The sequence below is a fragment of the Tubulanus polymorphus genome, chromosome 3, assembly GCF_964204645.1.
Source record: "Tubulanus polymorphus chromosome 3, tnTubPoly1.2, whole genome shotgun sequence".
In the NCBI taxonomy this organism is placed as follows: domain Eukaryota; kingdom Metazoa; phylum Nemertea; class Palaeonemertea; order Tubulaniformes; family Tubulanidae; genus Tubulanus; species Tubulanus polymorphus.
The window spans coordinates 25,446,331-25,457,154 of NC_134027.1; the positions used below are offsets into that span (position 1 = coordinate 25,446,331).

The 10,824-nt window shown below is 42.1% G+C and overlaps 1 protein-coding gene across 1 annotated transcript; it reads right to left on the reverse strand.

Moving 5' to 3' along the window:
- Positions 1 to 31: 31 nt before the first annotated feature.
- LOC141902243 (uncharacterized) lies at positions 32 to 9,136 on the reverse strand. The gene is made up of 10 exons (XM_074789885.1): positions 8,671 to 9,136; positions 8,336 to 8,430; positions 8,173 to 8,257; positions 7,895 to 7,980; positions 7,011 to 7,437; positions 6,256 to 6,555; positions 5,562 to 5,727; positions 5,184 to 5,317; positions 1,455 to 4,883; positions 32 to 720 (listed from the first exon to the last, which is right to left on the reverse strand). The coding sequence occupies exons 1-10, from the start codon at positions 8,908 to 8,910 to the stop codon at positions 649 to 651; spliced, it is 5,034 nt and encodes a 1,677-aa protein (XP_074645986.1). The 5' UTR covers positions 8,911 to 9,136; the 3' UTR covers positions 32 to 648.
- Positions 9,137 to 10,824: the final 1,688 nt, after the last annotated feature.

The window sequence follows — 10,824 nt, forward strand, 5'->3', positions numbered from 1 at the left end:
ATATATATATTATATACAAAATATCGCAATTCACATGAAAATTCAACCATTCTTGAGCAGCAACATCTTCGAAACAATGGAATCTTGATTATGAAAAACTAATCGTTGGCTCAAATCAAAAGGAACATACAAAACCGAATCATACAAAATAACGAAAAATTAACATACAGAAGAGGTTCATTACACGAATCTCCAACATCTCACGTGATGCTTACAGATATTCTAGAAATGCATGCTTTTTCAAGCTGAATTTTTTCCGATGCAGTTTATAAATTCCAGCCCCGAAATTGCACATAATAAATGCTTATTACAACATATTTACAAACAGTCGTCGTGAAAGTTCGATTTAACGAATTAATCCGAACACACCGGTCACGCTGTTCTCAATGAAGAGCGATAGCTCATTTTTCAATTACCAGAAGTTAACCCTCTCAAAAATATATTCCGGAAAATGCTGTTGGATAATGGGCACACTGCTATAATGCGTCTACACTGCGGTGCAGTGCATCGTAAGTTACTAACGTATTGTCCTATGATTAACTTCAACTTTAGATAACACATCGGAACAATTTTGCCAGTCGCAGTTTTTCCGCAGGTTTACTGTACATCAGTAAAACTCTTCTCTGAACCCTAGTTTCTATCAGTGCTCTACTCGTTCGTTATCTGTGGATGTTCTAGAAAATTAACGATCCGTCGTCTCAGATCCGCTTCGAGGAATCTCTGAAAATATTCATCGCACGAGAAAATATTAGAAATTTCATTTCAAATCCACTCCAGACCCTCTTCTCTGTCTTCTCCTACCCTTCTGGTATTCAAAATAAACAATAATAGGATAACATTAATGGTTCCTGATCACAAACTGGACACATCAAAATAAAATTCTTAAAATGTGATACAGTTGCATGATAATTGCATGATAAGTGACTAATATATCAAATATCATCCCTTCCCAAAGTATACCTACCCATCACGAATTTCAATGAAAAATGGCAAACCATAAGAAAGCTACAGGTTTTGGAATTCAGAAAATGAGGCCATCTTGTGTCAGATGGACACGATTTTTTTCATGCTGATTGGCTCTTGGGGGATAGGAATATATATGAAAAATCAAAATAATTGATTGAGGCATCTACAATATTTCCCTTGAAAGCATTAAAATGCATAAAAAGTGCTGATTTTCTGGAATATCAATGGCTCCCTGTTGGGCATTTTGATTCTGATCGGACCAGTTTTTTGGCCAAATTATGAGTCTAGGGTAGATACATATGAACCAATTATCATGACAATCCCTTGATGCGTTTTCAAAATTTCCCAAAATAACTGGAATTCATCTATGAATGAATGAATAAATGGATGAAAAGTGAACGCAATAGCCCATAAAAATACACGAATTACGGATAACTTTCAAATAATTACTGGTTAGGGAAGTTATAGTTATGAAATTAAACACTGACCTGGGTGGGATCATCAACATTCTCTTCCGCCAGTTCACTCTCTTCACTACCGCTCGGCGGACTAACATCGAATCTGGCAGTTTCATTGCTATCAACATTGCTTTGACCGCTGCGAGAATCATCATCAGAAACCGTCGATTCCGACGAGACGTCCGCCTTGCGACACTTCGACATTTGTAATCTCACGACTTTCCGACGTTTTTTCCGTTTCGGTTTTTTCGGCGGTTTTTTCTTTGTTCTTCTCGCCACGTCGATGGCTTGCGAGAAGTCGGAGACATCCGCGTCTTGACTGAGCGGTTGCTCCCATGTTGCCACCACTGGGCTCTGAATGGTTTGGAATTTCTCGTCGATTTCGTCACCGTCCGGTTGGGTAAGTAGAGTTTGCGATAAACTGGAGACATCAGCGTCCTGACTCAAGGGTTGCTCAGCAACAAGACTTAATGAAAAAACGCTGGATATCATCAAAGATGACTCGTTCAGCGTGTTATCGATCAGTTTGTGATGTTCCGGGGAAACATGTGGCGCAGATTTTCTTTTCAGAATACTTGTGCTATGTTCACTATTCGCGGCGCTACTCGAGCTAAAACAGGATACGTACTCCTCCGTCGAGCTAGCAGATGGTGCTGGTTTTGAGTTAGCAGATGGCGCTGGTGTCGAGCTAGCAGACGGTACCGGTGTCAAGCCAGCAGACAGCGCTGGTGTCGGGCTAGCAGACAGCGCTTGCTTCGAGCTAGCAGACGGTGCCGGTGTCGAGCTAGCAGACAGTGCTTGTGTCAAGCCAGCAGACAGCGCTGGCGTCGAGCTAGCAGACAGCCCCGGTGTCGAGCTAGCAGATGGTGCTGGTGTTGAGCTAGCAGACAGTGCTGGTATCTGTTCTTCTGTTATTTCTGAAATTTGAGCGAGCGTATCTTGCGTCGACCGCGACGGCTGCGATTCAACAATCACTGGGTCGAGGTCGTTCGAATTTGTCTCATCCCTCGACGATGAAAACAATGGACGACTTCCGCAAGTCGAAACCGTCGTTTTCGTTACCGTTGACGACTTTGAGTTTTCGGGAGTGGTCAGTTTTTCAGTATGTGCCGTACAGAATTCCTCCTCGTGCATTTTACTATCGCTATCAGTAGATTTTGCGATTTCCTCCAAATTTACATCTTTCGGGTCATCATTCTCCGTGCTGGTTATACTATCAACTACCAGGTCGGTTTGAGGTACAATAACTATAGGAACTTTACCGCTAATATTATCGCTTTTCGAGGCGGTGTATTTCTTTTCAGTCGGCGACGTCTTCCAGATTTTATTCTTCAGCGTTTCTAACCCGTGACCGACGCGACTCAAAAAACTCAAATTGCCGACCGATTCCACCACGGATTCTTCAATTTCGTTGGCGCTTTCAGCTTCGTCCTCGGTTATCAACGAATCGATTGAGATATTCATTGCGTCTTGCTGTCCACAGTTTTCATCAGGACTTGATTGAGTTAAATCCTCAGTCATAATACTAAAAGGCTGGGTTTCTGTGGTCACAGCACTAGATGGTCGAGTTTCTTCAGTCATGATGCTAGAAGGCAGGGACTCCTCCGTCACAGCGCTAGACCGTTGAGTTTCCTCAGTTACAATGCTAGACGCCTGAGACTCCTCAGTCATAATACTAAAAGGCTGAGTTTGCTCAGTCATAATGCTAGAAGGCAGGGACTCCTCAGTCACAACGCTAGAAGGCTGAGTTTGCTCAGTCATGATGCTAGAAGGCAGGGACTCTTCAGTCACAACCCTAGAAGGCTGAGTTTCCTCAGTCATAATGCTAGAAGGCAGGGACTCTTCAGTCAAAACCCTAGAAGGCTGAGTTTCCTCAGTCCTGACACTAGAGGACTGGGTTTTCTCAGTTATAATGCTAAACAGCTGGGTTCCTTCAGTTGGTGTCTGGGAATCTTCAGAAACCAGATTTTCTGATAACCCACTTCCTCTTCCACTGGTCTGCTGCTGCAGCTGCTGCGGTTGTAAATCATCCTTATTTCGATCTGAAATTTGTTTCGACGAATTTCCCGAATTTTCATCCACAGCAGACGGATATTGATCATCACGAATCGGCGACGTCTGCTGAGCGCTTACCGCTGAAGAATAATGATCGCTTTCGATTGTTCGTTGTTGTTGCGCGATATCGTCCATCGATTGCGACCTAGTCAACGTCTGATTCTGTGAACCGGTATTCTCCGGTGAATCGTTCGATGAATCGGTTCTCGAATGACTACACGTGCTACTCTGACGACTCAATCGCCGCCTTTTCGGACTGTTTTCTTCGACGCATTCGAGCACAGTTTTATAGTTGAATAGTTTACGCTTTCGTTTCGCCTGACCCGGCGACGGAGTCGGCGTCCGACAAGTAGCGAACAGAGCGTCCGGTGTGGGCACTTTTACCGATCCCGGAGTAGAACGCAATCGAGCTCGTTCCGGAGAAACTAATCCATCAAACTGAGTTTCAATCTCCATTTGTTCGCCCCTCAATTCCATTTGACCAGTGCTCGATTGTGCTTCTCCAGCACTAGATTGCACTTGACCAATGCTCGATTCCAATTTACCACTCTTTGACTCCGTTTGGCCCCTGATCGATTTCATTTCACCACTGCTTGTTTGAGTTTGACCACTGCTCAATTCAGTGTGCCCGCTCCTCGATTCAGTTTGACCACTCCTTGATTCAGTTTGACCACTCCTTGATTCAGTTTGACCACTCCTTGATTCATTTTGACCACTGCTCGATTCAGTTTGACCACTCCTCGATTCAGTTTGACCACTCCTCGATTCAGTGTGACCACTGCTTGATTCAGTTTGACCACTGCTTGATTCAGTTTGACCACTGCTCGATTCAGTGTGACAACCCCTCGCCTGACTACGTAATACACGAGTGGTCTGTTCAGGTAAATGACTTAATTTCCTATTCTTACTCAAAGGGGTCGATTTAGAACATTTATTCGTCGTAGGTTTATTATCGGTTCTCTTTCGGAATTCATCCACTGCTCCTAATTTGCGTATATCCCACAGTTTTACAGATAACGACCGGTTATTCAATGTTTGTGCATCGTAGATCGACTTGCCCTCTTTCTGTTTCGATAGTTCGTTCAAACGTTGTAATTCGGATTCGCCGTTTTCGTGAGGTAAACTCGCGAGGTTTTTCAGTCGACGTTCTTCGACGCTGTTTTCGACGCGATTTATTTGCGAAAATTCCATCGCGAATTTCGTCGGAACGCTAGCGCCGTCTATCTGCGTTGAATGGAACACGGCATGGTTATCCTGACTGAAAACTGGACCGTTATCCTGACTGAACATCGGGCCGTTATCCTGCGCGATGACTTGACTCGCGGGTAGCACGTCCGAGGGTGTACAGCACGTCAGGTCCAACGACACGTTCTGCGCGTTGTTGTTGTTAAGATTTGGTGGTTTCTAAGAGGAAAAGAAAACAATAATCAACATATTCAGAATCATAGGAAACTGAGTGCAAGAATTGAGTGTCTTACTATGAAAGGTTGAAATGCTAGTTAATCTGGTTTAAAATGTTAGAGGTCAGTTGATTTAAAGTTTAAGTTAACCTGTGGATAACTAGTGCAGTGATAATTACAGCATTCTTCGCATATTTCTCTAATATTTTACTTTGACCAACCTTCGAGCGACTGCCCCTATTGAAAATTGCCATTTTTGAATTGCATTTTCTAAAATAAGACAGAGCCGAAGTTAGTGCCTTACCGCTGTTGGTGGTGGCAATGTTTTTGATGAAGATTTCTTGAATTGTCCAGATTTCTTCAATGGCAACTTCCCCTTGGTGCTGGTGCTTGGAGCAGCAGGAGCATCAGCAGCAGCTGCATCTGAATAACCATTTGCTGGAATTAGATAGCTAACTTAATAATTTGAAAAGTTTTACCAAACCCAAACAACTGTTTACTGGGTCCAGAATCAAATTAAACCTGCACAACTGTGGAACAGTAACCAGAGTGAGTTCTGGTTTCACTCTAATTTTCCAAACTAAATCCTTCTCCGGCGAATGATACCTTCGCATCAACAAATAGGTTTTCATAACCAGTAATAGAATTCAAGTCAATTCAAGTAACAGCCTGCAATACGCACCTGTTTCTGCGCGTTTCGTCGAATCAATTTCGAGTTCCGGAAATTTCTTCGACAATATTTGTTTCGCCTGCTCTACAGCGTGTTTCCCCCTTCTTTTTATTTCCTGGATGATCACCTCGATCGGAATGTCCTTCTTACTCTTTTCGACCCAACGATTGACGTTGCTCTGAAAGAACAAAAAAAAAAACAAATCAGTTTTCAAATTTGGAAGAGCCGTATAAACCTGGTGTTGATTGAATAAACGTAAGGACTAATAGTGTATTGAAGGTAAACTTGGTTTATTTGAAGTAAAAGCTTTTGCTATTAGAGAGTATAGTAGGCTCAGATGAGCTACAATACCTATAAGTCAGGAAAGCTTGTACTTCGAAATAAATCTATTTACCCTTCAACAGGGCGGCCACTTTTGCTTCCTTTTGACTTGCTTTTACCCTGCCTATTCCCTGACATGTACCAGTGCGTTGATTCCTTCGCTCGATCTGCTAAGAATCTGATCAATTAACACAGTCAAATAGGCCTACGTAAGACCTAAATAGAAACTGTTTGATTTTAAGTTCGATCTAGCAATCTCAACGAATTTTCCTGATTTTCAGCTTTTTTACTAAATTCCCTGACTTTTTTTTAAAGAAAAGAAAATTCGCTGAAGTACTATCTGTAACTAACTAGTAATAATAGAATAGTGAGTGCGCACACGTACCGGGTTTTTTTGTTCGGGCCAGAATAATTCGATCCAAACTTGTTCTTCTTTCGAGCGTAGTTCGCGCGGTCGCCCGCTGACGTTCAGACACATGTTCCAGTAGGCGTCGTACTCGTCGAACTGACCGTTATAACCGGTGAACGCTCGACTACCGCGCGTTCTCTTCAACATGTCCGACATCCGATACGCTTCGTCGCACAGCCGTCGTTTCTCTTCGTAACTCATCGGAACATTCGAGTTCTCATAATCATTGTTATCATTACCGGTATTGGTTGGAACGCCATGACCAACGCTTCTATCCTAAAATAGATCAAATACATGTATGCAAACAGTTTCTAACAAACTTAGATTTTCTCCATTCAATTTCTAATGTCCTAATTTAACAATAGAAATTTTAAAATTCTGGTAACTAATTTTCACTTAAAGCAGGGTTCCTACAAATCAGGGAATCCCTCAACTCTGATTGAATTGTAAGATATGCTCAGTGGAGGAGGGGGGGCTGTTTTTTCTCAAGCAGTTTCTTGTGCCACTTGTCACCAACAAAAACAACTGGACACTGAAAAATTCAAATTCCCAGACTAATTCTGGATTTTCAAGACAGGTCAAAATTTCCGGAATCGTCCTGCAGGGACAAATATATCCAGAATGCCCTGATTTTCCCTGATCTGTAAGAAACCTGTTAAAACTTTGTTATACGTGATAGTTGAATTAACCCAGTTCAAGTTAAAACTTGTCCATCACGTTCTCCTAATTACCTGTTCTGCAATTTTAAACGTGACCCTCTGCTGCTGGTTTGAATTCGTAGATACAAATAGCGTCGGCTGCCGTGATTGTTGACAAGCAGACGTCTGCTGTGGTGGTTGCAAAGGTTGACAGGCAGACGTCGGCTGCGGTTGTTGTGAAGGTTGACATGCAGACGTCGGCTGCGGTTGTTGTGAAGGTTGACATGCAGACATCGGCTGTGGTTGTTGTGAAGGTTGACATGCAGGCGTCTGCTGCGGTTGTTGTGAAGGTTGACAAGCAGACGTCCGCTGCGGTTGTTGTGAAGGTTGCGGGAGTTGATTTTCCGTCAGTTCGTTCAAAGCGTTTAACATCGTTTGTGACGTAGCAGTCGATCCGTCGTCGTCTGCGTAGAGTTTGTGTAAATTCTGGAAATCTTTCGGCTCAAAACGATTGTCAATCCTGAATAAAAATATAGTACGATCTCCCAGATCTACAACGTACGTAATAAAGGAATGACGCATTGATTTTTACCCCTTTCACACAGTTGGACTAATTTATAAGGGTACTCGAAAGTGATGGATATAATTTGAAAATTTATAAAGATGTAGAATGGGCCCAGTATGTAGAATAATAGAAATACCGCTATAGTGCATCTACACCGCAGTGCGGTGTATTGTTAGTAACTAATATTACACTATGTTTGACAGGTGCTGCCATCTTTCATGAGACAAAAACTAATTACTGATAACATCAGATGCACTGTGATGCCGTGTACTAGCAAAGTCCAACACCAACTAATACTCCGCACTGCGGTGAAAACGCACTGAGATGGCCTCATAAGTGAATCATTGATTAGCATCTCAATTAATCATTTAAATTGCGACATAAACCTTCACCCCAAGAACTCATAACTTACTCAATTAAATCGTCATCATCCCAGTGATTTAATCCATATTTTAACAATGTGTAACTCTTGATTAGGAAACATATGCGTTTTTTCCCCTGAAAACAGATCAATATACATCAGTATTTAGGCATCAATAAACCGCCACCGCTGACTAACGCATGGTTTTTTCAGAGAATGGAACATCTGTAGTATGCAGCACCAATGTTAAAAAGATGTATTCTGGGGTCACAGCAATTGGAATAGGGTCTGATTTTAATGATATGATGTATAAATTGAGGGGAACTTACAAAGTTTTCTTTCACTTGTAAGCGGTAGTCTTGTATTTTGACGAGAGCTCCTTCTGGTGCCGAGCATAACGTGTCATTAAATCCCCTGAAAATAATTCAACAATTTCATGTGCATTTCCGCGACTGTATTTCACTCCCAGTAACTTTGATAAGTAATTCTTACTGTGAATCAGGTTCGCACGCTAGGACTGCCTGAATAGCACAAACTCCATCGCTAATCCATAATACATCATCACCCAATTCAGTTCTACCGCTGCCCTGCAATTACAGAAAATCATCTTGATATAGGGGCTTAATGTTGAAAACAAGATCATATGAATAGAATACTAACATATGATCATACAAGCATTTTGGCCCGGCCAAATTCATATCCACATTTCAAATTAATTCAAAAATTCCACCCCAGTGTGATATGTAAAGAAAAGATAACTGATGTAAAATTGCGGATGCGGATCCCAAATCAATGACCCCCTGAAGATATTTCCGACTGTCTCTTACCGTCGTAAAATGACAGATATGCGGTTTTAGTAACGGTTTGTGTTTAGTGAAACCATCGATGAATTCAGTAACCGCCGTCAGATACCCGAGAATCCACGGCTCTTTCACCGGTAATCCCGTTGTTATTCCGTACGTTTTCGGCGCCACCGCATCAACTACTGATTCCAGATTCAACACCGAGGACTGCCGGAGTGGGGAATCGCTCCGCTGCGACTCCAGTGGCTGGTCGGAATGCTCCATCGACGCGAGGTTGTTGCTCCGGGGAAAACGAAATTGAAACGACGTGAGCAAAAGGGGGGTCAGTTATCAGTCGCGATCAGTATCGAGTCTTCATTCTTTAACTTTTGATTTAAGATTTGGACTACCCCGGTACGTCATCTGTCAACGTAAATAGTAGGTCGAGGTCGAGGACGACAGTAAGTCGTAAAAAAATGTCAGCAACCAAGTCCAAGAGAATAATGTTTTTAAGCTGTTTACGGGCTTCAATTCAAACTAAGACAAATAAACAAGATTATTCTTGACATCCTGGAAACGTTCGCTGCAATGTGATTCAGCATCGAGTGATGACACACCCGACCGATCTAGTAGTAGAGAGAATTTTTATCCCTTTCTTTCTAAAATTCAAAACCATGGACGCCGCCATTTTTGTTCGCGATGATGATGACGACGGTTCGAATCCCAATTTGATGATTTATTTTAAGATGCGAAAATGCAATTATCATTAAACGTAAGCTTATGTATTTATATGATAATTAGTATAATCGCACATATGCCGGTGGCCTGTACTTAAATCAAGGATTTGAGCCCAGATTATTCAAACCGGGCATTCATTCATTGCATTCAATGCGTATCAGACATTCTCTGTGGGGCTAGCGAGGGAAGGCTCCGGATTGCTTCGCGGGCTTGTTTTGAATCTGAATAATACGTGTCTATATCACACTGTGGCATATTGCCTTGGAAAATGAGGGAAGTAGCTCCCAAATATCCACAGTGCACCCTCGGTGCATGTAGCAATCATAAACAGTTCTGCAATCTATTTGAAAAAGGCTCGGCAACGTGAGGAATAAATGAGTTCAAAATGTGTTGCTTTTTCTCTTTGGCACGGCGACCACGCCGGGAAAAGCCCAGATCCCGTACAGGATACGAAGCTCGTAACAGGGCGTTCAGTTAGAAGTTGAAAACGTATTAGAACAGTAAGTCGTTGATTCCAGCCACATCACTCGTTGTCCGGCGATTGAACTCTCCCAAAATTGAAAAAAGAGGATTTATTTCCCTTGCGAAGAAACAGTTCAATAATCCGCCGGTTTACGACGATCATACGTCTATCTTCTACGTTGCTAGCGAACACAGATATTGAACACGGTCATTATTATACGAACTGGACAATAACAAAGAGATACCGGCGGAAATCAATTGTTCGATATTCATTAGATATGCGCTCAATCGAATAAACAAGGAATGACGTATTATTAATAGGTGAGGTGATACTGAATAACAAAGTCATATCGCGCAAGACGCTCATCCGCCGAATTCATTAGTTCCAGCACGACCGGAGTCATCGAGATGAACATCGCCGTTGTCGAAGAAATATTCAATTCAGCCAATCTGGCCGGGTTGGACCTCGTCGCTCAGCAGTTAGCCGAGGATAGGGGTTATTTAGAGCAGTCACACGGCTCATCTCAATCATTATCAGGTATAGTTGTAATTTTTGACGTCGAAATACTAGATTTTCTCGACTGAATATAGGGTTGGAAAATGAACAAGTCGTGTCGTCGGTCGCCTAAAAGCTTTCGGGATACCCACTAGGCTCGCATTGTTAAATTTTGATTCCCTCCGTGTATTTTTCCAATTTAATCTTTTATTTCGTTTACCTTGATTGGATGACGAAGGAAAAACGTCATAACTTACGGAGCCCCGCGTATAGGTGACATGGTGAAAAATAAACAGTACCGGTAATATTAGTTTCTCACCGTGTCACCTGCGGGGCCCCGTAATGGTTAGAAAGTGATAGTTTTGTAAGTTCATTATCATTTGTGAACACCTTTTCAACTATAAACATAAGTTTAAAACCCGCTATATAAACATTTTAAGAGATTAAAAACGAATTATATGTATCGAGAATTGAAAATAAAACGACGTTTTGAATTCTCACAA

What these genes read in the sequence shown, in the direction of transcription:
- LOC141902243 (XM_074789885.1), bottom strand. Translation starts at nt 8,910, where the DNA reads ATGGAGCATTCCGACCAGCCACTGGAGTCGCAGCGGAGCGATTCCCCA. An exon ending in ATATCTGTCATTTTACGACG is followed by an intron (nt 8,431 to 8,670) that starts GTAAGAGACAGT and finishes CTGTAATTGCAG; the next exon opens with GGCAGCGGTAGAACTGAATT. An exon ending in GATGATGACGATTTAATTGA is followed by an intron (nt 7,438 to 7,894) that starts GTAAGTTATGAG and finishes ATTTTTATTCAG; the next exon opens with GATTGACAATCGTTTTGAGC.